Source organism: Mustela nigripes, chromosome 1, assembly GCF_022355385.1.
Source record: "Mustela nigripes isolate SB6536 chromosome 1, MUSNIG.SB6536, whole genome shotgun sequence".
NCBI lineage: Eukaryota > Metazoa > Chordata > Mammalia > Carnivora > Mustelidae > Mustela > Mustela nigripes.
In genome coordinates this window covers 83766223-83791407 of record NC_081557.1, presented here as the reverse complement: position 1 = coordinate 83791407, position 25185 = coordinate 83766223, and the positions used below count along the sequence as shown (strand labels likewise).

At 49.1% G+C, this 25185-nt stretch overlaps 1 protein-coding gene and 1 long non-coding RNA gene across 8 annotated transcripts in view; one reads left to right on the top strand and one right to left on the bottom strand.

Annotated features, from left to right (window-relative positions):
- Positions 1 to 17782, top strand: part of LOC132026154 (uncharacterized) — a 35777-nt gene extending 17995 nt beyond the window's left edge. Inside the window, exons 1-4 of one of the 3 annotated variants that reach the window (XR_009406807.1) lie at positions 2423 to 2543; positions 5377 to 5510; positions 6961 to 7186; positions 17656 to 17782. This is a non-coding gene — a long non-coding RNA (uncharacterized LOC132026154). Of the gene's footprint in view, positions 1 to 2422; positions 2544 to 5376; positions 5511 to 6960; positions 7187 to 17655 lie in introns of those variants that run through there. The other 2 variants (XR_009406808.1, XR_009406800.1) reach the window with 2 other exon arrangements.
- KIRREL3 (kirre like nephrin family adhesion molecule 3) overlaps positions 1 to 25185 on the bottom strand; it is a 551364-nt gene that overhangs the window by 112037 nt on the left and 414142 nt on the right. For all 5 annotated transcript variants that reach the window (XM_059414007.1, XM_059413998.1, XM_059414010.1 and 2 more), the window contains exon 3: positions 20393 to 20470. In XM_059414007.1, coding sequence (XP_059269990.1) covers positions 20393 to 20470 — 78 coding nt within the window. The remainder of the gene's footprint in view (positions 1 to 20392; positions 20471 to 25185) is intronic.

Sequence of the window (25185 nt, the reverse complement as noted above, 5' to 3'; positions counted from 1 at the left end):
CACCAAGGTTGTCCTGGACAGTGTGGGGCTTTAATGAAGAGCAATGGGGCTGGCCGAGGCAGGGTGACTCCAAAGTCACTATAAATCCTTCGTCTACTGATGATCAGCCCTTGCCCCCGGCCAGAACCTGCACTGTCCTCATTAGAGAGGCAGGCGGAGGTAATCCTCCATCCATTCAGCCAAGCTCTGGATGCCAAGAGGATACTGATAAGTGCTTCTGGAAATACTGGTGCATCAAACCTGGGAAGGAGCCCATCCATCCCTGCCTGTGGTCCTCCCTGAGTCTGACTGAGATGGGAAGGGCAGAGCAGTGCAGGGTTTTGTGGCAATGGTGGGGGAGGGTATGGAGGAGAGATGGGAGACACTCTGGCAGCCCATGAAGGCTAGGAGCCAGGATGCCATCTCAGGCTTTCTGTGAGCTGGCCATGGGGCCCAGGCAAAGCCCCTTTCTGTCTCAGGAATATGTACTCCCTGAACCCTTGTTGGGGAAAGGCAAGGAGCAGTAGGAGAGAGAGAAGGGGATGCTGAAGAGCAGGAGAGAGCTAAGTCATTAGAGTCTGAAAGGAAGTGTGGACATTGGCTGTGGGCAGACATAGCTTCTATGGTTACCTCCTTAGAGAGGATCAGGGTGGGAACCATTGGGAGGCAGAGCTGCGGATTGGCTAACTCCATAGTGTCCAGCATCTCTGTTTTCTTTCCTCACTCCGTCCTTCCTTCCTTTTTTTCTTTTTTTTTTAAGATTTTATTTACATATTTGACAGAGAGAGAGAGAGAAGAGAGCACAAGCGGGGGAAAGGCAGAGGGAAAAGGAGAAGCAGGCTCCCTGCTGAGCAATGAACTAGATGCAGGACTGGATCCCAGGACCCTGAGATCATGACCTGAACCACCCAGATGCCCCTCTGTTCCCTTTTCTAAGAGTTACTGGAAGGACACAAGAAGCTGTGTCCTCGCCCTGGGCACCTGACCCAAAAGGTGCACCCAGGCCCAAAAGTGCAGAGCGGCCACCGTCGCTAGGAACCAGGCAGGAACAGGTGCACGGCACGGGGGCGTGCGGATGTGTTCAATAGGGAGCATTGCTAGGGAATCATGGTAGGCCTGAGCGTGTCGGCCCCGAGTGCACGCTAAGAAGTTTGCACTTAATGAGAAATCATCAAAGGGTTTGACCCACATGCTCAGATCTGAGTTTTGGGGAAGATCACAGCGGGGACGGTGAGGGGGTGGGTGAAGGAGGATAATCCGAAGACGGGAAGACTGATCAGGAAGATCTTGCTGTCATCGGAACTCAGGCTAAAGCCGCATCCGTGGAAAGAAGAAAGTGGATTTGGGAGCCACTTGGAGATAGAACTGGTAGGGGTTGAGAGGAGATGAGAAGGATGGAGGCATCAAGGTCCCCTCTCCCTGGCCTGCAGGAAGGGGTGATAGGTGACCTGGGGGACTGTTTCTGTGTCAGGAGGGGCGGCGTGCTTGGGGGGGGGGGGCAGGCAACACAATTGGTGTTGCTTCTGCCACCTCTGACCTGGGTGCCCTCGGCCTGCCTCTTCCCTTCTCCGGGACTCCCCGTGTGTACAATGCAGAGTCTAGACTCAGTCTGTTAGGTCCCTCCCTTTCAGGCCTAAGGTTCTTTGTTCTGCTTTATCCAAAGTCTTATTTTTGGGTGGGGAGAACCCATAGCTGAGAAGAATACAACTGAGCGAAGAGGAGGTAGAGGCAAATCTCTCAAGGACATTTGGTCTGTTTGAGGAAGATCCATGCCCTAACCCTCAAGTGTTTTTTTTTTTTTTTTTTTTAAAACAAACATTTTAAAATAATCATTTTATCCTGGTATAGACCTTGCCAGCGGGAAAGTGTGCTAAAACGTTCACATGCATAAGGATCACCCGAGGTGCGGCGCCTGGGTGGCTCAGTGGGTTAAGCCTCTGCCTTCGGCTCAGGTCATAATCTCAGGGTCCTGGGATCAAGCCCCACATGAGCTCTCTGCTCGGCAGGGAGCCTGCTTCCCCCTCTCTCTCTGCCTGCCTCTGCCTACTTGTAATCTCTGTCTCTGTCAAATAAATAAGTAAAATCTTAAAAAAAAAAAAAAAAAAAAGAATCACACGAGGAAGTTGCTAAAAATACACTTTCCTGGGCTCCCAGCCAGAAATTCTGAGATGGTGGTTCTGAGCTAGGTCCAGGAGTCTGCGTTCTACAGCTCCCGGGGATAATCCGGCCACAGGTGGGTTTTGGTGCCCATTTGGGAGGCACCGTGGGATGCCTGGGGGAACTGGGTTCTTTCTGGTTTGGGGGAACTTGTCTTTTTAATTTTTTTTAAAAGATTTTATTTATTTATTTGACAGAGAGAGATCACAGGTAGGCAGAGAGGCAGGCAGAGAAAGAGAGAGGAAGCAGACTCCCTGCTGAGCAGAGAGCCTGATGCGGGGCTCCATCCCAGGACCCTGGAATCATGACCTGAGGAAGGCAGAGGCTTTAACCCACTGAACCACCCAGGCGCCCCATGAGGGAACTTGTCTTTCTCTGGACTTGGTCTAGCTGCCATTTCCTTCTAGGTGCGCCATGTTTCCTTTGCCACTCCATGAGGTCATTGGATGAAGTCAGTGGTTGTCACTAATTTTTTTTCCCAGTGCATGTAATCTTATGCCAGTGGAATCCCATATGGAATGCCAGGGTGTGAGGTGGGTGGGGGCAGGCTAGGTGAAGTTTGAGGGGCCCCTCCAGCCAGTGGGCTACTGTGCAGGGGACCCCAAGGTCCCGCTGTGAAATGCTCAAGGTATCAGAAGGTCCTGTGCAGTTTCGATGGTTTCCAAGTGTTCCATCAAGAGCAGGGTGGCTGCTTCCCATAGACAGATCCCAAAGTGGGCCTGGGAGCCAGGTGCTCTGTGTGGATACGGCAGTCTGTTCTTGAAATGAGCAGCTTCTGTGCCACTCACCAGCCCTGCGTCGGGGACAGCAACCCAGACATGGTATTTATAGAGAAAACATCTCATGGCTTCCGGAGTCGTTCCCAACAGGGAGTAGATCACCATGTCCCACATTTCTTCCTTCTTGGAGCCCAAAGACAACCAACTCGTAATTATGTTCGCTAATGGAGAGGAAGCAAGGGTGTGAGTAATCCAAAGTGAAGGACAGTGCAAAATAATGAATAGTACTAAGTAACATGCCTTTTCAACTCTGGAATGCATTTCAGTATTCACGTTTGAATGTGGATGCGTTTGATGTTCTGGGAATTTTTAATACTCAACAAAACAAAACCAAAGCCAGTGATGGAGCTCCCCGCTGCCGCCGACTCGGCCGGGCGCAGAACATCACCTCTGGTCCTGGCTGACAGCTGGAGGCGGGCCACCCCCACCCCCCACCAGCTCACTGTGTTCACGGCTCGACACCTTCCCCTAGGTGGGGACAGGGATATCAGCGGGTTTCGCCTTTAGAGGACTTTCATTCCCTTCCGGATTCATGCAAATAAGAGCAAAATAAGAAGCTGTGAAATGTTAACAGAGGACTTCATTAAGCAATCTTGGTGATAGAGTTTGCCAGGCATGGGGACAATTTGCCAGCAGATAATTGAGAGCTGACTATATATGTGTCCTAATTAAAAAAGTGATGCTTCGCACTGCCCTGGGACTCTGGGTCTCATTCTTCAGGTTGGTTAAGGGGATTAACCACAGCTAAGTCTTGCATGCACTTTATACTCCATGAAGAACTTCGCATATGTTATTTTGCTTCTTCTACCTGCATGACACCCCGTGGAGGAGGTTCTAAGATCCGTCCTGATGTGGAGACTTGAATGCCAAGACTCACCATAGCGGTTGGCTCAATGCCCCACAGCAAATGTACATCTCCCAACCCAGCCTGCCGCCACCTGGTTGTGACCCTGGCAAGGGCTCAGATCACCTTCTCCAACCCTGAAAATGCAGGCGCTAACCAAACAACCAAACCAAACCAAATAAACTTGCCATTACTGTGCCTGTCTGATTGTTTGAAAGTGGACGTGTTGGTAAAGGAGAGATTTTGTGCTACTGTCACCCTGAGAGGAAGGAGAGAGACTACATGCAGCTGGGAAGCACCTGGGATGGTCTGGGGGCTTTTCTTAGCTTCTAAGAGGCTTACACTGGGTCACTGAGCCCATCTCAGAAGACGAGCTAATGGCGGGAAAGATGGAACTGGCTTCTCAGGGGAGCCCCTTGAAGCAGGGGAACTCCAAAGCTAGCCATTATCACATCAACGGTACTGAGAGATAGAGAGGATCTCTTCTATTTTTTGGATTGGGAAACAGAAGCTCGGAGAGGTTAAGTAATCTGTCCAAGGTCACGGTGTGCATTGGAGCGGGCAGACTCTAGTTCTGTGTCTTGGTTTACTCCATAGTACCCGGTAAGACCAGAGCGTGTTTGAGCTTCATGGTTACCTCTTCAGAAAACAGAGACTGGCTACTGTGTCCTCCAGCTGCCCCCAGCTGTGCTCCAAAAACACATCAAGGAGCCTGACAGGACAACTGCTTCTTGCCTTGTACACAGGCTCTGCCCCACCTGCAGACCGCCATCAGCCAGAGAAACTTCTGATGCCCCCAGGCACCCCTGGGGCTGAGATCAGGTCCAAGAACAAAAATTTAGGGCAAGAGTTGTCCACAGCTTGGCAGAGGCACAAGCATTTTTTATCTTCCCCTGCTGCATCCCCATTCAGAAGCTTTTAGCAAAGGCCCAATAGCCTTCTCGCTCGGTCCTGGGCTGGGGGAATAATGACTTACATTCCCTGCACGGCTGGGGTCTCGTGCCTTTGTAACAGCCACCCTAGTGCTGAACCTCTCATCCCTTGTCCAAAAAGGACCAGCTAGTGGCTGGAGGGAGACTTCCGCAGGGGGCATGGGACCGGGGGTTGGGGTGGGGGTGGCCAGGAAATGGGAGCTATCTCCAGGCCCCACTCGGGCCCGACCCCCGGGACGTCTCTATCTCCCAGCCAGAAGTGCCACTAGATGTGCCGACAGCTCCTCTAATAGAAGAGTTACTAGCGGCTTCACTGGAGGGAAACAGAGCAGCTTTCAAACCTTCTCCCTTAAACGCAACAATATTTGGTAACACTTGGCGTCTTGGGGAGAGAATTCATGTCCGTAATTAGTTACTGTATATCACCGTTAGTACCCTGCTCAGGATTTACTGGGCAAATACCATTTAACTGCACAATAACTACAGGTCCTTGCTGCTTATTGGGTAATTTACTAAGGCTGGGGGAATGGGGCAGGAGGGACTCTGAATGGGAGGGATTGTAACCCCTTGAATCAAACTTTATGAGTTTGGGCTTGGCAGGGAGGTGGCTGCCGGTAGCCAGCTCTCACTGCTTTGTTTTGCAGAGTTGGCGGGCACACTGCTTCCTTCCCTTTATTTATTGCAGGAGAGATCTGGGACTGGGGTCTGAGGCTGCCCGGAGCTACGGAGGGCCTTGTGGTAGAGAGGGTCTTTGGCTGAGCACAAAGGCACCCCCGGCAGGAATCCAGGCTCGGAGTCCTGGGAGCTCCATCCATCCTTGTATGTACTCCCTCATGGGGCCTCCTTCTGTTTCCGGGCCAGTGGGTGGGGAGCACACACAGGGAACCGTCCTTGGCTGGCAGGATCAAGATAATCCGAAACCCTCTCTTCTCTCTCAAGTGCCATGTTGGTTGGGAAGCAGGCATTCCCGGACACTTGGCTGTAATTCCCAGCCTTAATCTGCTTGAGCAAAGTCTGTCTTTGTTTGGCCACGGCACTGTCTAAACTCCTCTAACCTATTTAGACCACGGAGAGGGGAAGAGACACAATAATGAAAAACTCAACGTGCAACATTGCCTTACGCAATCTAATAAATTACTCGGTACCCGGCTGCCAGCTCAGACTAAGCCCAATATTGCCTGCAGTAATTATTTGGATCAAATGCAGTTTATCTGCTTCATATTTGTGCTTCTGTGCTCAGTGGTAACTTATAAATGTCATTGTGGTGTTTATTTGTTATAATGAAACTTAATGGCATTGGAAGCCAGGAGCAGAGCTGGTGGGCGGCGGGTTTAAAACAATCTCTTCATCTCTGGAGAAAGAATGAGCCAAGATAACACGAAACTGCCCTGTAGGGAAGAGATTTGCGGAGACGGTTGTGTCCTCGCGCTGCGTGGTGGGCAGAGAGGGCTGGGGAAGATTTGGCTAGGTTTAATCCTGGTACTGCTCCATCTGGTGCTTCCATCTTCTAAGGGTATTACAGGGGTGGGAGATGTTCGATGTTCACACCACCCAAGGGGTGGCCCGGAGAAGAGATACAAGCTGCCCAGGGTCTTGGAGGAAAATGTCTTGTTGGACAGGGCTGGACGTGAAAACCCCTAGGGTGAGGACAGACGATCAGACGGAGGTCAGGCGGAGAGTGTGGGGACAGAAAACAAAGGGAAGGTATCCTAGAGAGCGAAAGGAGGGGACTGAGAAGTTTTCTCCTTCGGGCGAGAAACCAGCCCCGATGTTAGAAAGCATGAAGCATGGACGGACCAGGGCAGAGCTGGTGGGCGTTGGAAGCGGGGTTCCCCTCTGGCTCTACACAAGTACCATGGACGAGGATCGGGCATTTAGTGTAGAATAAAGGGTTTTGGCTTCTTATAGCTCTGGACTGTGCCATTTACTAGCCATCTGGCTTGGGGCGAGTTCTTGATGTTTCCCGATTCTCATTTCCTCATGTGGAAGGTGGGAGTACTAACAGATACCTCTCAGGACAGTAGTGAAGATCACAGGGGGTGATGTGTATAAAATGATGCACAGGGTGTTTGGCACACAGCGAATAACAAACAAATGGCCACAGCAGTGACTGGCAATTAGTAGATGTTCAATAAACGTCCGTTGAGCGAGTAAATGAGTAATGACACTTCCCACCCGTGTGTGCTACAAAGCCCTCTTCCAAACAGCTGGGCTTGGACTGAGAACCTTACGGCTGTGCAAAGCTGATCTTATTACCCCTGTTTTCTAGTGTGAACATGGCTATGGTAACTTGCCCAAGGCCGCTCAGGTGCTTTATATGTGGGCATTGGCTCTTCTGTCTCCTGGGGCAGGACTATCTCTACCAGTCACCAGGGACAGACAACGCTCCATCTCTGCTGGGAGGCTGAGCTCTTCCCTCCTGCCTGGCAGCACCGCTCCCTGGATCCAGACCACAGAGCCCGCGCTGACCTTCCTCGCTGAACCTGGTGGCAGAGGTAAGCCGGGGCCTTTCTGTCCATTTCATCTTAATACTACAGTTAGTGTTTACTCATGAAATATTCATTTTCTCCCCTCAGCGACATGCTCATACAAGGCTCCTAATATCATACATATGGATGAAAATTATTAGTCATTGTTATTTCTCCCACTAGCCGGTCCCTTCTCCTAGTACTCCTCCTGTTTTGATCTCAGCAAAACGGGACTGAATTGAGGGTTTTAGCCTGGAACACTAATAATAATGCCTTGCATTTTATGGTACTTTATGCTTTCTCAAAGCACTAACACAATCATCATGCATAGCTTCTCTTTGCAATATCCGCACAGGGAAAGAGCCTTGGTGCCCCAAAGTATACCCATTTTGCAGATGAAAAAAATAGAGGTCAAGAGAGGTCATGCTTCTCTTTGCAATATCCACACAGGGAAAGAGCCTTGGTGCCCCAAAGTATACCCATTTTGCAGATGAAAAAAATATAGGTCAAGAGAGGTCATGGTCGAGGTCATACACCTAGTCAGGAACCAAACTTATATTTAAAGATGTTTATTTACTTATTTATTTTTGTTCGACTTCTAATGCAATGTTCTTTGGGAAACAATGTGTTTGTCTCATGTAAATAACAGCACCATCTTATTTCTATTGTTTTCCAGTTTCTAAAGCCCCCCCCCCCCCCCCCAGCTATTTTACTGTTTCTCACAGGCAGGCTTGAGTTACTCTTATTTGACAAAACTCAAACAAGTTGGTGGCGGATCTGGGCCTTAAATCATCATTCCTCAAAATGGATTCCAGAGAACATTAGTCCTAAAGCATGTTTTGTATTCAAATAAGTTGGGGAAACTCTGAACCATACACCCCTCTTGGTGGTTCACCACGCCCTTTGGCATATTAGAATCTCTGAGACATTCTATAGGGCAGACCTGTTCAGTGAGGGCTAACCCAGCTTCTCCCACTGTTATTTACCCACGGCGGGTCCCTCCTCCTCTTTCTGAACCAATGGGCTTTAGAGCAGGGCTGGGAGAGGAGAGGCTGGAGACAGGGTAGAAAAAAACATGCCTGTGGGGCCACCAGAACTGACACACCCCCCTCCCCAGACTTCCTCTCCTCCTTCCTGTACCCCCAGGGTGTGAATTCTAGATAATTCACTGCATATTAGGTGTAGTGAGTCTGGTCTATATCAATCTGGGGCAGGATCAGATGGGCGCCTTGCTGGCTGACCGGGGGTCCGTGGGCTGTGCAAGGTGGGGAGATGTGGGAGAGAGTGGTTGGTGGCCATGGGCTGGGGGACGTCTACGTGGATCCACAACAGGAGCTCGGCCAGGTCTGCCCTTGCTGGTGAAAGAGGGAGTCATCCCACCCTCATCCCCCAAACACACAAAGCTCCCCCAGGCAGGGCAGAGATAAAGAGACCACTGTCCGAGTCTTTGTTTTACCAGGTCATAGCTGGGTGCCTTTAGGTAGATGACTTCATCTTTCTGAGCCTCTTTACCCTCAAAATGGAGTTAACCCCCCTAACTTGTGATGGGATGAGGACGACTGATGTCAGTGTGTGGAAATGCCTCTCTAGTCCTGTGTCTTTGCAGCTTAGCTCCCCACCCTTCTCCTGGTTTCTCGGGGTCCCCCAGTGTTACTCCAGACAGAAGAAATGGCTTGCCCCACCTCTGTGCTCCATGAACATATCCCTGGTACATTTGTAGCTCTCCCATCACCCTGCCTTCTGCTAGTGTCTTCTGTGCCTGTCTTCCCACTGGACCCCAAATTCTCTGAGAGCTGAGCTGACTCCGTCAGTGGTCCCCCCTCCCTCTCTGTGTCCCCGAGGCGTGCCCACTTCAGGGCCCGAAAGCTAACTCCTCATCTCTGGTTATCTGCAACCTGAGGTCTTTCTCTTGAGCTAAGGGTCCCTCTGCCTCCCAGACAGACCATGACACGCAAAACCTTGCTTAGGGTCGGCTGCTGGCAGAAGCTGAGTGAAGATGAGGGCATCCTGGATGTGTTGTTCATCTCCGTGTCTCTCACAGCACGAGGCACACAGTAGGTGCCTGGTAAATCTTGGAGTAGGACAGAGACTAGCCCTATGAACAGATGCAGGAGGAATGTGGTTCGGCAGGCTGGTTGGGAGTGGAGAGCCTCCCCTCCCCCCATACCCCCCCTCCCCCGAGCCTGGGGCAGAATGGCTGCTTCCTTCCTCTCTTCTTTGAGGTCCTTTTCTCTCCTCTCTACCTGCTCTGGCCGACTCTGGTCAAAGCCCTGGGTGCAGAGGACCAATGATCAGCCAACGTCCTTCCTCAGTGAAAGGAGAACAGCTTGGTGTAGGGTTTGAGATCCTTTCATGAATAATGGTCGAGAAGTGCTGTTCTTTAGTATGAAGAATAGTGGTTATTCCTGGCACATTTGACTTGGAGGTGGGGAGTATTACATTGCTCTATTTATCCCACACTCTGTACGCAGTTACTGAAACTGTCACCGTGTCCTATATTCCATAGGCCATTATGTGTATTTCAAACCATTATATAAATGGACTTGATTTGGTACTTCTGAATGTCATTAAACTCCTCCCATACCAGTAACAACACAGTTTCCATAGAAACTAATACATTTGAGAAGGGAAGGCGTAGGGAAGAAAGCAGATGGAACAGGGGGGAAAAATACGTCCGTCCGATTATTATTTCCAGAACGCGGGACCCAATGATGTGACATGGGCCACTCTATGGAGATGGGGCAAGCTCCTTCAGGTTTTTATTGACTCTCCTTTGATAAAAGCCATGGATAATTCATCTCAGCCTGAACCTGCTCATTCCAGCACACAGCTCTAAAAACTTTATGGCACCGCAGGCCATTAAACACGCTCATTTATTCAGACTCCTTCTCCCCTGGGAGGGGGAGGGGGGAGGGTCTCCCCGTTCAGCGGTGAAGCTTTTGAGGCTCGCTGAGGATGGGGGGCAGGTAGGGAGGCAGAGAGAAGAAAGGAAGCCTCCTCAGGACACAGCAGGCATAGAGGGAGACCCCAGGATTCTGCCAGTGGTTGCCACCTAAGTCCTTGGGTCCCATGGACATCAGTGCATTTGGACAATAAAGCTGTAGACACATGGGGTTGCAGGGGTGTTATATTTAAAACCCTGAGAGCCTGGCTGAGGAGCTGCCCATGGCCTTTGTAGATGAAGTTTTCTATTTTTGCAAGGGTACAAGCATAGGTTGCAATGGCTTCATAAAAACAGTTATGGGGGCACTCCTGGGCCCTACTCACTTAGCCCATAGTTGGATTGAATTCCCTGTATCTGCTCCCCTAGCTCCTGGGCATAGCTGGTTACAGCAATTATGACATTGTATTTTAATGGATGTGATAACTCTGGGGGAGGGGCTGTATCCCTACAGGTCAAGGGCGTCCTGGCATTGTGCGAGGCACAGACTAAGTGTGGGATATATGGTTGGTGAGGAAGTGAGTACACGTTATTGCTGTACTCAGAAGGGTTCACATGCATTGGTTCATGGTGGGGATATTGAGCCATTAGAAGAGGGTGTGGACCAGATGACCTCTGGTCCCTTCTGGCCTCGAGGACCTTTGATAATATGGTTCTAAACCAGCTCAGCCTATACTTGATTTGAATGTAGATTTCTCTGACTCCCAAGGTACAGTACTTAACCATTAAGCATACTCACCACAATGTTAAAAGGAGAAACAGAACCAAAACAACCACAAAATTAACTTGGTATGAAATATATCTGGTCCCCTCCCAGTGGAGGGCAAAAGTTCTTGAGGACAGAGCTGTGTCCTGCCTCCCTGAGGCTCCTATGTCTGGCACAGTCCTGGGCTCATAGCGGGCAATGGCTTTACTCTGTATAAGGCACATCTAGATCAAAGAAGCCCCTCCCCTTCCTTTTCTCTTTGCTTCTCATCTCTTTCAGAACATAGCCTCAACACACGTTCAGTGGGCAGACTTCCCTGATTGATCCACTCAACCCTGCCTCTCCCAGACTTCAAGAACTTAGCATGGTTAAGAGGAAAGAGGATGGCCCCTTGGGTCAGAAGCCTGGGTTTGAGTCTTGGCTGTGTGGCTCACAGGCTGTGATAATTGGGACAAGTCACATGACTTTTCTGGGTCTCAGTTTCCTCATCCCCATGTGATTTGTAAGGTTTCTTCTAGGGGTCCATGGTTCTCAGATCACCCAGTCCCAGCATCTTGGGAGCCACGGACCAGAAGCAGAGAAGGTCACTTTGCTCGTTCTTCTTTCAGTGTCTACTCTGTGCAAACATTATGCTAGGGCCCTGGGATATCCTGGAGACCCAACAGAGCTTACAGATTAGTAGGCAAGGCAAGTATTAGTTAAAAAATAGCAATACGAACTTATATGTGCAGACTGAGCTATGAAGGACCAGTATAGACAAAGGTCCTGGGACAGATGGGAGCATTCCTGTTTGAGGAGCTGAAAGAAGACTGATGTGTCTGGGGTATGGTGTTAAGGGGACAAGATGAGGTCAAAGAGGTAGGTAGGAACCAAATCATGTACAGACTCATGAAACATGCCAGGGATTTTGGTATTTTTCCTAAAAGCAACACGAAGCCATTGAAACTATTTTCAAGAAGACTGTGACATTAGACTTGCATTTTGAATATTGCTCTGGCTGAAGGTGGAAAATGAACTGGGAGGGAAGGCAGGGGCATGATGGATGCACAGAACCAGTAAGGAGAGCCCTTCTGTAATCCAGTGAGGAAGAGAGGTTGTGGGGACAAGGGCCATGGCTGTGAGATGGACAAGGTGGATGGATTCAAGAGATATTTGGGAGGTGACGTTTCTAGGTCTTACTGAGGACTGGATATGGGTAGGAGAGAAAAGGAAGTTTGAAAAGGAGCTTGGCAGAGTCTGTGGCCTACGGGCCCCCAGCTTGCCTTAAATAAGCAGGTTTCCCAGTAGGAATGGTGGCTGGAGGAACGAGACCCGGGAAACACTGGAATTCTCTATCAAATCGCGGAAGGAGGAGAATGGAAATGGCGGGTCCCCTGTTCCAAGACGCCAAGTGAATTAAATAACAATCATAAAGTGCCCTGGAAATCTGCATCTTGTCATAAATAATAAACAGGGACGTTATACAAATAACCAGCTTTGCAGCCCCAGTGGAAGGAAACACATCAGTAAGAAAAATGAAATAAGAAAAAATGCACCCCAAAGCCCCAACTAACAAAAGGACAGTATTAGCTAACATCCTGGGGGCTCTCGCAGGCAGTGAAAGAATGGTCTCTGGAAATTGTAAGCCCTTAGTGTAAGCCAGACTGCTATGGCTGCTGCTGTCAGAGTGGTAGGGGCTCGCGGGTCATCTGATCCCTGCTCGGCTGAGGCAGCCAAGGACCCTGGGCCAGGGTCCTGCTTCTCCTTTGCTCCTTAAAAAGCACAGCATGTCCCCTAGGTCTGCTCGACTCTCTCACTGCCACCCAGGGGACAGCTGACACGGGCCTGAACTCACTCTCAGAGGGCAGACAGGAAGAAGAAACACAGATCTGCCTTCCCTGTAAGGCTGCCAAGCAAAGCCAGTCAGTCAATTTCCCGGTACTGGTTCCTTTGGTGACCAAAGCATTTAAAATTAGGGGATGAGTGGTGAGAATAGGGTGTGGGCAGGGTGTTTAAAGCTGAGATAGGATTAAAAAAAAGATTTACCCATCCATTTATTTTAGAGAGAGAGAGCACACGCGTGTGGCAGGGGCAGAGGGAGAGGGAGAGAGATCCTCAAGCGGGCTCCTCACTGAGCGTGGAGCTCGACACAGGGCTCTATCCCAGGACCTGAGGATGTCCCAGGACCCAGGATCACTACCTGAGCCTAGATCAAGAGCCAGACACACTCGGATGCCCCAAGCCAAGTTAGATTTTGGAATCATTACATTTTAAAGGCTTACAGATGATTGTATCCAACATTATTTGAATTTCATCCACAAGAAGGTTGACATCTGGATATTCAGGGACTTGCCCAAGGTCACAGAGCTGGCCCCTTACTTTTAGGTGTTCCTTCCACTACACTGGTGGGGCACCTCTTTCTCTTATCAACACTGTCGGGGAGAGGTAAGAAATTGGGAGCGTTTTGACTCATTTCTGTGGATTGGGGGACAGGGGAGCAGAAAGAAAGGATAGACTCCATGCCATCAGCCAGAGGTCCAGGAGCAGGCACCTGGGTCCCACCCTCCCAGAGCTCTGGCTCCTGCACACAGGTAAAACGGGAGGGCAGGCATTGTGATGGAGGTCTATGTGCAGAGTTTGGACTGGGAGGATGGAGCTTCCCAGGAGCTGCAGGGCATCGCATGCAAGAGTCTGTAGGGGGCCTGCCAGCTGTGGATTCTGCTTTCTTCTTCTTGGACACTGGAGCCCCTCCCCAGGAGACCCAGGGGTCCCCAGTGAACTGAAGCTGCCTTGACTAATCACTTGCATTTGTTTCTTCCTGGGAAGATGAAAACCACTGTGCTGGCAGGCATTTCTGCTTTCCCTTCTCTGAGCCGCGATGCAGAAGGTCCGGGAAAGCTACCGCCCCTCCAGATGTGTGGCCGGAGAGGGCACCCCTGTGAGGAGATAGGAGAGACTCCCGTACAGGCGTACCTCTGCCTCAGAAAGCTAGCAGGGAGGGAGGCCAGGGCTCCCTCCTTCTGCTCCATTCAACTTCCTCTTCCTCATTTCCCCTTCTTGACAGTTCTAGGGGCTAACAGAATTTTCTGGTTCCTGAGACATGATCTCCCCTGACCTAGTTCTCTTACTCCAGGCCTCACACCACCGGAGACTTCTGTGTCCTGTCCCCTCTTCTCCCAGCCCCTTCTGCTTGCTCTGCATTTGCTTTGCAAACCAAGCCAAGGTGAAGTGTTACTGGCTTCCCTTCTGTTCATGGTCTGAGCCTCCTCTTTCAGAATTCCAAGAGCACTGGACCAGATGTCAGGACACCTGGAATTGTGGTCCTGACTATTCTGGGACCGCAATTCCCAGACCATCACCAGCTCTTTTTGGCTGCTTCCTATTGACCTGAGGCAAGTCATTCATCGATCCTGGGCCTCCCTGAGTTGGCAGATTCTACTGTAACTGCTAGGCTTTAAGTTCTAACATAGAGGAGTACCAAGCTTTTCGAGGGGCAGGCAGACCCCCTCACCAGATACCATGTGAGAGCTTTCTATTCCCCCTGTGAATAAGATCAGCCCCGGGAAAGCAGTGTGCATGGAGAAGGTGAGTGGTTCTGGGAGCTCCAGGAAAACCGGGTGATTGAGAAGAGCCAGGAAAAGGGATGGAAATATAAGGGTGTGTGTGTTGGGGGGATGGGTGGGTAGGATGATGGAAACAGCTCCCTGGTAGATCTGATGGGACATATCTGTCTGGAAATGCCTCAGGAAGGTGGCCCAGGGGCGCCTGGGTGGTTCAGTGAGTTAAGCCGCTGCCTTCGGCCCGGGTCATGGTCTCAGGGTCCTGGGATCGAGTCCCGCATCGGGCTCTCTGCTCGGCGGGGAGCCTGCTTCCTCCTCTCTCTCTGCCTGCCTCTCTGCCTACTTGTGATCTCTCTCTGTCAAATAAATAAATAAAATCTTAAAAAAAAAAAAAAAAAAAAGAAGGTGGCCTAGCAGTAGACGGGGTGAGGAAGGAGAGGTAGTGTGGAAAGGAGGGAGACCCGCCTGTGGGGACATTCCCTCTGCTGACCTGCTTGGGTCCTGGCCTCGAGGAAGGCACTATTGTACCAGAATAGAGGGGAAGCTGAGAGGTGGGACTTAAGGAACTGCTGGAGATGGGAGACACTCATTGTGTGCAAGTCTCCACGTCGGTTTACGCTGCCTGATGGTTCTTTTTCCCAAGATCCACCTTGCACCTGTGGATGGCTTTGTGCATTTCTCTGTTGTGCACTCAGGGCACTAATTAATTACATAAACTAAAGTTGATGGACTACTCTTTACTTGTGAGACATCGGGCTCATGCCCAGGGATAGGTGAGGAAAAGAGGGAGCAGCATCTTCACCTTCCTGATGGGACAGACAGTCTCATCAATGATCACCAGTTAGAGCAACTGCCATAAAATAAATAAGCCGGCTGCCGCGATGGTTTATCACAGTGCGGGAAAAGGGGTATCTAATTCAGGTAAGGCGGACAGGCAGGGTTTCTCTGTGGAGGTGACAGTAGCATGGAGACGTACGTGTGTGCTTTAATTGTGAGCTCCTTGAGGGCAGGGATTAGGTCTTATTTACTTTGAAAGCTCCAGGGCTTAGAACATTGTCTAGCATTTGTTATGAAAATTGGGATAATTTTTATGGTAGGTATTCAATGAACTTTTGATGAATAAATAAATGGCCTCCTCCCAGCAGTTCCTTTTTAAAGCACCGTGTACTTCATTACATGGAGACAATTATGTCAAACATGCCTGACATTCTTATGCTTGATCTGTCTTTACTTCTTCCTCTCTCGTCTGCCCTTCATTGATTTTTGTTTGTGTCTCCATTTGATGCCTCAGATGTGTTGAATCCAAACAGGAGAACACACACACACACAGACATTCACACACGCAAATACACACACATTACCCATCACTTCTATTCCTGCAATGTTGCGGATTCTACCCTAGAAGCTATTACGAGCCTTTGAATAGAGCAAACCTCTCATTGACTACACATGCCTCCTTAAATGACCTTTGAATAGTGTTTTCTTTTTATTGCTTTGTGAAGTTAAACAGCGCTGATTGTGATTACTCTAGCTTATGATAAACCCCAGATCTATAAAAACTCCTGTTCATTCATTACTTTTTCTCTTGCTCCTTCTCAAGCTGTTATTATTATTATTACTATTTTGAATGTAGTGAGGAGTAGGGGGCGGGAGGAGGAGGAGGGAAATAAAAATACACCAACTTAACAAGAAAACAGGTGAAATAGGGAACCACTTCTCCTCAGGTGACAGACACTCGATTAGATACTGTTAAACAGAACAAATATGCTTTTATACAGAACAAGTTAGTCTTTTATATTTATTCTAAATTGGAACTATAATGGTTACCACCTTATCTTTAATGGAAGAAGCAGCTAATTGTTCCAATATCTCACTAATTCCAGCATCTGAGAGAAAATTATTTTTTACTATTTTACCAATTGTTCAATTTATACCTAGGTGTATAGTGTGGCATGGACAGACATTTCTATCTCTTGATCTATGTCATGGCTGCTATTCCAGTTCATTTATTAATATGTGGAAGTTATAATTATTTTGAGTATGGTACAAGATAATTATAAGCCATAAAACAGCTCCCCATGCTCACTGATACCTCTTCTTTTCTGCAGACAGGCTGGAGTTTGGGCTTATGAGTTTTAGAGAGAGCAACACATATATGATGGGGGCACTTGGGGTCACAAGACACTGGAGTGGGGGCAGAGGAGCCTTCCCCACCCCTGCAGATCCTTTCCGTTCTCCATAAGCATCTCTCCTTCTGCCCCACTGTCTCACCCACCTCCTATCTGGTCTCCTGTTTGCTAGCTGAGATTTGTACATACATTGTCTGCCTTGGTTTAGCTTGCTTGCTGTCTCTTTGTCTCCTTGTTTACCCAGCGGCAGCTCCTGGGTGTCTGGTTGTGTTCTTATGCATGAATCTTGGTGTTGGGGCAGCTGGGAAGTGTGACAGCCACAGGCAAAGAGAGAGGCTGGGGTGGGGAGTTAGCTGCTCTGTTACTCCTTGGCCTTGGCCAATGCCTCCATTCCCTCCCTCTTTCTGAATACCTTGCTTTATTCTTAATGGGTCTACCCTTGGGGACGGATTTTGGCAAGGGCTAAGGCACCTGGGAATCACTCATTCTTAATCAAACTGACCACAGTCAGTTGAAAAGAATAACACATTGGTTTGGATTGCATGTGTTTGAAGAAGGGGTTCAGAGAGAATAGGCATTGTTTGGGTATCTTCCCATTTTATTTTATTTTTTAAAAGATTTTTATTTATTTATTTGACAGAGAGAGAGAGAAAGAGAGAGAGATCACAAGTAGGCAGAGAGAGAGGGGAAGCAGACTCCCCAACGAGCAGAGAGCCCAAGGTGGGACTTGATCCCAGGACCCTGAGATCATGACCTGAGCCGAAGGCAGAGGCTTAACCCACTGAGCCATGCAGGTGCCCCAGTATCTTCCCATTTTAACAGGAAAACCTCTTTACAATGCCATATTAGTTCATTACTTAGTTCATTAGTTCATTCATTACTTCAAAAGTAATGAAGATCAAAGGGAGTCATAAGTGTAGAGCCCTGATCTGATAGGATGAGTGTCCTTATAAGAAGAGACACCAGAGGGGCGCCTGGGTGGCTCAGTGGGTTAAAGCCTCTGTCTTCGGCACAGGTCATGATCCCAGGGTCCTGGGATCGAGCCCCGCATTGGGCTCTCTGCTCTGCAGGGAGCCTGCTTCCTCCTCTTCTCTCTGCCTACTTGTGATTTCTCTCTGTCAAATAAATTATATATATATATATATATGACACCAGAGATCTTTCTTTTTTCTCTCTGCCAGGTGAGGACACGGTGAGGAGGTGGCCATTTGCGAGCCAAGAAGAGAGCTCTCACTGGAACCTGACCATGCTGCTACCTTGATCTTAGGCTTCCAGTCTTTAGAACCGTGAGAAAATAAAGTTCTGTTGTTTAAGCCATCCAGTCTGAGGTACTTTGTTATGGCAGCCTGAGCGGACTACTATACCCCTCCCCTAGCTGCCTGTGAAAGGTTGGTTGGAGCAGGGTTGTTAAATCGTGTTCATCAGCCTTGTGATGGGATTCTTTTTTAGGCCCTAGGATCTGCAGTCGGTGTCCTTCTCCTGGGTCAGAGACTTGGAGCTTGAGGTTGCAAATCCAGCCCAGCTCCTGACGTTTTGGCTTTCCCTATCCCCGTGAACCTCATTTTCAGCTTCTCTAATGAGCCACGCCAGCAAGAGAATGTGTCTATTCAGCACCACGGACAGAGGTGCCCTGTCAATTCCCACAAATTAGAAGTTACTGCTTAGCCCTCTCACCCAGGTGATGCTGAGAAGGGAGGAGGTAGGCTGAGCAAGAGAAAAGTCAGGGAGGAAGACCACCTGGCAGGATGCAGACAGTGCAGCCCCTAAGCCTGGCTGTGCTCAGTCAGGGGGCTCCTACAAAGGAGAAGTGCCTTCTCACACAGACGGGTTGCAAAATGCAGGAGGGGCTGCTCCTTACGCTTAGTTGTGTTGGCCTGGCTCTTGTTGAATTGTCACCTGATGGGTGCTGGCCACAAACCTACAGCTGGCAAGGTGTGAGGTCTGGGGAGCCCGTGGTTGTGCTGGTGTCATGGACTGTGGGGTGGGAGAAAAGCCAGCTGAGGAGGAATGGGAAGAGGGCATCAGAACTTTGGTATAACTTTGGGAAGAGTGGTGATACAGGTGAGCTGCCTCCTCCATGCCTGGAATGGCAATGAGGGTACAGGGGATCAGGCCTTGGGAGGGGAGGGGCCCAGCTCCTGGCAAGCTGTGCTGGTGGGGAGCCAGGGCTTCATTTGTTTGACTTTAATGAATAAATGGCATCCCCAGCCATTGTTTCTCTACTTTTGAGTCCTGACAAACAGTCTGTGGCATCTGATGGAGAGGGTTATTAGCTGCACGGAGACAGATGGTTGGGGATGAGGGGATTGGCTCTTTATTATAACAGGTCCACAAGTGACAGCATTCCGTTTACTTCCCAGCCTCCATATCAATGTCAATCCCTTTCTGTCGCCTTCTGTGACCCAGTCAAGCCCCAGAGGAAAGACCCAGAGCAAGAGGAAGGCAGAATGGCCCATGAGTAAGAAAGGAGAGGTAGGGCCAGTGGAGTTGGGAAAGAGGGCAGATTTCCCATTGTAAGTTCTTTGAAAATAAAAACGCTGCCTTATTCTTCATTATTTTCCCAAGTGTCCTGTAAGGGGCTGTTTATTCAATAGGCATTCAAAAAATGTGAATGATAGAAGAGAAAGGTAGAGAGGTCTGGATTAAAAAAGATAATAGAAGCAGATTTAATTGTGCTGGGTGAGTGGTTGGGGAGCAAAGGTAGGGAAGAGAGAGAAAGAGAAGTAGAGGAACAGACATTTCTGCAAAGAAGACATCCAGATGGCCAACAGACACATGAAAAAGTGCTCCATATCACTCGGCATCAGGGAAATACAAATCAAAACCACAATGAGATATCACCTCACACCAGTCAGAATGGCTAAAATCAACAAGTCAGGAAATGACAGATGCTGGCGAGGATGCGGAGAAAGGGGAACCCTCCTACATTGTTGGTGGGAATGCAAGCTGGTGCAACCACTCTGGAAAACAGCATGGAGGTTCCTCAAAGTGTTGAAAATAGAACTGCCCTATGACCCAGCAATTGCACTACTGGGTATTTTCCCTAAAGATACAAACGTAGTGATCCAAAGGGGCACGTGCACCCAAATGTTTATAGCAGCAATGTCCACAATAGCCAAACTATGGAAAGAACCTAGATGTCCATAAACAGATGAATGGATAAAGAAGATGTGGTATATATACACAATGGAATACTATGCAGCCATCAAAAGAAATGAAATCTTGCCATTTGCGACAACATGGATGGAACTAGAGCGTATCATGCTTAGCGAAATAAGTCAAGCAGAGAAAGACAACTATCCTATGATCTCCCTGATATGAGGAAGTGGTGATGCACCATGGGGGCTTAAGTGGGTAGGAGAAGAATAAAAGAAACAAGATGGGATTGGGAGGGAGACAAACCATAAGTGACTCTTAATCTCACAAAACAAACTGAGAGTTGCTGGGGGGAGGGGGGTTGGGAGAAGGGGGGTGGGGTTATGGACATTGGGGAGGGTATGTGCTTTGGTGAGTGCTGTGAAGTATGTAAACCTGGCGATTCACAGACCTGTACCCCTGGGGATAAAAATATATGTTTATAAAAAATAAAAAATTTAAAAAAAAGAAAAATAGAAACAGGGAGAAAGGAAATAGACATAATGATAAAAGTAAATGTCATAGGTAGTAAGATTGTAAAAAAAAAAAAGAAAAAGAAAGAGAAGTAGAGGACGCAGACGGTGTTAGAGGACAGCATGAGAAAAAGTGCTTAGGAATCAGCATACAGTATTTCAGGCATTAGGTACTCTTCCCCACATTTCTATATAAAGAGTTTCATGGAAATTAAACAGCTCTGTCCACTGTCCCAGGTTCTTCTTCCGGGACCAGAGTTGCAGGGCAACACCTCATTACCCCCCAAAGGGTGGGCAGGTTCTCACTGACCTTCATTCATTCTTCGAAACTTGTCCTTGGCCATGTAGCCCAGCACCAGACAGCATCCTCTCTTCTGGAGGCCCAGCTCTGGAAGAAAAACACAGGTGAATGAGCGGGGAATGGATCCAGTATCAGTGAAGGCCCCTTTTTGGGGGGTATGAAGCTGCTGCCCTCATAAACAGGGCTACTTATATAACATTTACATAGCACTTGCTATGATCTGAGCATCCTATTAAGCCAATAATTCCTCATTTGATTCCTGCAATAACCCTGTGAGCTGTATACCAGTATTATCTCTATTTTTATATCATCCCCATTTACAGATGTATTAAGTAGACAGCCTTAGTTGGAAGAGCTAGCTGGTGGCAAACCAGGAGTTTGAATCTAGGCAGTATGGCTCCAGAGTCCATGCTCGTGATCACTACTCTATAGGTTAGTGAGGCTCTACAGATCCCAGGCTTGGGGACTATGTCCACCTCATGCTGGGACTGTGGTCAGGTCTGCCAAAGGAGAGGCAGAATCCAGCGAGTGGTGACCAAGATGGAGCAATGCAAGCAGACACAGAAGAGCGTAGTTTGGAGGAATGAAGAAGTGGTTGGGCGAATTTGGAAGAAGACACAAAAATGGAGGTAGAGGAGTCTACTTTTTGGGAGAGAACGAGTTTCTGGGTCTAGGGATTCCTGGATGATCTCATATTCAGGAACAAGGCAGTGCTGTCTTCAAGGGCTTATGAAGCGTGGACTCGGTTGAGCATGGAGCACAGGGGTTGGGATGGCTAAGAGACGCAAGGTGTAGATTCTGGTCCCACAGGACTTTGACACAACAGGGAAAAGTAAGGTGGAACAACAATTCTAGGTAGCAAAAGCAAGAGACTTTTTCTTTTTTTCACGCTATTGGATAAATGGGTGCCCCTTGGGCGTGGGTGCTGGACTGGAGTTACGTCTGCCTCAGAAGAAGGCTGGTATTCATCTTCTAAATCCTGGTTTGTCTTAAGCACATTATGGGGTTTGAAGCCATTCTACACCAAATTCCTCTTCTGACCTCCACGGTACCCCCTGAGGTCGGCAGACAGCTTATTGCTCTTCATACTATGCAAGTGAGAAATCCCAAATTCAAAGACGCTAAATGATATCCCAGGATTATTTTAAACTCCTCACCCCCTCCTCTTTGCTTAGGACTCCTACAAATGCGACCGCTGCTGAGGCGAATGGAAAAGGGGTAGGATTTCTGGAAAGGGCATCTGACTGCACTCCCTCCCAGGGCTTGGCACACTTTCTGGGCACTCAGGGGCTCCCTCCATGGGTCCCACAGGGAAGGAGGGTCCCACTGAGTGGTGTGTCATAGCAACTTCTCTCGTGACACTGGGTGTTTCTTGGAGCCTGGGCCGGGTAGTATCTAGGCTGTTGGAGCTTAGACAGGGTGGGCTCATTTCCCCCTCCCTACCTCTCCATCCACCTCTTGTCACCCAGGTCTACCCTCCATGGTTTGCAGGATGAAAGGGCCCACGAGAAACAGATAAGTCAAGCTTAGGGGCTCTTGCCCTAGAGAAAAACAAAGCATGGCGGGCGGTGGCAGAATGCCATGGCCTTGGGAGGTTGCTAGCTTTGATCTCCCAATTCTTTAAAGGGGTTTATTAACTATCAGTAAAGAGCAGAGAAGCAGATCTGAGCATGCCTTTTCCAAAGGCGCTCACTTCTCTTCCGTCCCCTCCACGCGAGCTCGTCTGAAGGCAGGGCCAAGCCAGCCTCACTTCAAACAGCTTTACATCTCCCGCACCCAAATTGACGATGTTAAGTTCCCTCATCCAAGGCCTTGGCCCTTTCTTCAAGGGCTCCTGTTCTGTCGAGGGCCCTGCGGATCAAAGCCTCTTTGATGTTTACTTACTATATTTGTGGATTCTTTCTAACAACCACCTTCAAGAGACAGGAATGCAGCCTGCCAGGAGGGGGCCGGCGGAAGTACAAGCTGTGAGGAGGCGCGCTGAGCTCCCGCGAACAATAGCCTCTTGCCCAAGATTCTGAGACTGTAGAGAAGCCTCGACAAGCTGACGATGGGCAGAGTCAACCAGCCCATTATAATCGCACGGGCATTGTTCATTGCCAGAATGATACAACTGCTTATGGCTCTTATTATATTTCCATTGACTTCTTATGCCCATATAAAGTACATGAGCAGGGATTCCTAATGAGAAAAGAAGCTAGGGTTCCTACATCGAGACCAGGGGAACACAGGATGGGTTCAGGTAGGGGGGCAGAAGATGTTAGATGGATTTAGGCCAAACATTCCTGTTGGGTTTGCTAGACTGCCCCCCTAAGCTTTCAAGGAAATGGAGGGGGCATAATTCTCCCAGAGATTTAGAGAGTGTGGTCGACCAGTTGAATCCAGATCATCTGTGTTGGCTGTCTCTACCACCCCAACTCAGCCTATCCTTAGTCACATAATGCGTTGTCCGAGGAGATAGTCCATATGTACAGTCATTATAAGAGTCTCACCGACCATGTTCGATTTTTGCAAATGAGCAGGAAAAGAGTTTTTTAGAAACCTGATTAATAAAAGAAATGGAGGATGAGCAATTTCTCAATGTATCTGGCTCATTTAATTTGACACGTGTGGGTTAGTCTTAATTATTTAGGCAGCTGTATTACAAGGCATTAATAAGCACACTGCAGACATGTACTGAGGGAGAGTGCTCTCCGACAGAGTCCTTACTGAGAAGTGGGGAGAAGCCACTGGGTTCTTTGCAAGAATGAGCAGGTTAGAGAATTAGTGAAGTGAGAATTAGATATCTATCCACATGTGAAAGCTTGGGATGTTCTTTGTAGAGATTTGTAGAGCTAAATTGGAGGTCACTGGGTGCGCCTGAGGAAGCAGGCCAACAGGGCTGAAGTGGGGGCGGGGAGGAGACTGTGGGAGCCCAGGTGGGGAGACGGTGTGTTGTCAAAGGCACCAAGCAAAGACAGGGCCGGGGGAAGCAGGAAGCAAGCACTGTGTCTTGGGGCAACTCTACCTCACCAGACTAACCAGGCTCTTAGGGGAGAGATGGCAGAATGTGATACAAAAACTAGGAATCTTTACTCTTTGAGCTAGACCAGGCGCCAGACTGCCTTCATCCTTGTCACATGGCACTGGGACTGAAGGTGGAGTCAGATCATAGATGCCCATTTTAACAGCAAGATATCAGGGTCTTTCCCTTGAGACCTTAGGGCTGCAGCCTTTGGCTGATCACCTACCAGTAGCAGAAGCACCAGACGCACCAAAGGCGCCCATGGAAAATGATGAACGTGAATCAAGTCATCCTGGCTTACAAAGAAAATTAATAGCAAAGGAGTCCAGGGTCACCTGCAGAGGGGCTGGGGAGGGTACTACTATCTGAGGAGAACAAGGCTTAAGAAATACTAGCGTGAAAGGAAACATTTATGGGGAAAGCGCATGTTTCTTGGGGAGAAGGGTACACACCCCAGGAACTCCAGGTATCTAGACTGAGCGACAGAAGGGCCAGGACTCTGCTGTGTCCAGCTCTGAGTCCCTGATCCGGAGCACAATGCCTGGCACCTGGCGGGAGCTTAGGGACAGTCTTCTGATTGAATGAAAGGGCCAACCACTGACTCTTGGGTTAATGATCTGCTCTCCCCTCCCCCAGGTCAGAACAGATCAGGTGGGCTGAGACGTGGAACAATGGAGTAAGTTAGGTGAGGGTGTTTGCCGAGTGTATGAAAGTTGTAATTCATTGGAAGAGAAGTCTCGGAAACATGAGATTTCCTCTGGGAGGAGTGAAACGGGACGGCTTTATAAATGGTACCGTTTTCCTTCAGTTTCACAGGGTGAAGATGGGCCTTTTTCTAGCCTTAGGATTTCTTTATTCTTAGTAGTAATAACAATGATACAGTGCTATTACTTCACATTTACGGGACTCTTGGTTTTTCACAATGCTGTCATATTCACTACCTTATTAGAGGCTAACAGTAGCTCTGTGAAGTAGGCGAGGAAGAATGGTCTATTTCCTCCATTTTGGTTTCAGAGGCTGAGGCTCCGAGAAGTAAAAGGACAGTTCAAGGTCAAAGCTGATAACAGTGCTCAGGCTAGAATCCAGGTCTGATTTCTAGCTTAGGTCTCAGGGTAAGGTCTGGGGTCCCACGGCTGCCGAGGCTGTGGATCAAAACAATAGAGGACACAGGTCGGTGGTCCTGGCTGGGCCAGGGTTCCGGCCTGGACTATGGCTCTCTTGTACCACAGGAGGCGACTTTGTTTGAAGATAAGGATGTGACACAGATAATCCAGTTAAAATGGCCACTAGGCGGCCTGAAGCCAATGTGACTGGTGTCCTCATAAAAAGGGGAAATTTGGAGGCAGACAGACACACACACACACACACACACACACACACACACACACAGGGAGGATGCCATATGAACACGAAGATGGCTGTCGACAAGCCAGGAGAGAGGTCTGGAACAGATTCTTCCTTCACAGACCTCAGAAGGAACCCACAGGCCAGACTCGCATCTTAGAAAGATCGTTTTAGCATGGATGCAGATGGTGGAGGGGTGGGGGTGAGCCCAGACGAGGGAGCGCATTTGTTCGACGCCTGCCATCCTCCTGGTGCGCGGTGACGGACTGACATCTGCTCCCTGTCCCCGCTCTCGGAAGACAGCCTGAGATCAGAGAGCCAGTGCAAGGACCCTAAACTTTCTCAGGGGGAACTTCAGAGCCTCTATCTCCCTGCCACCTCGACACAGGAGAGCAGTGGGGGGCCGCAAATAGCTCACCAGATGGTTCCTGAGACCATATGGAGAAGGCGTCAG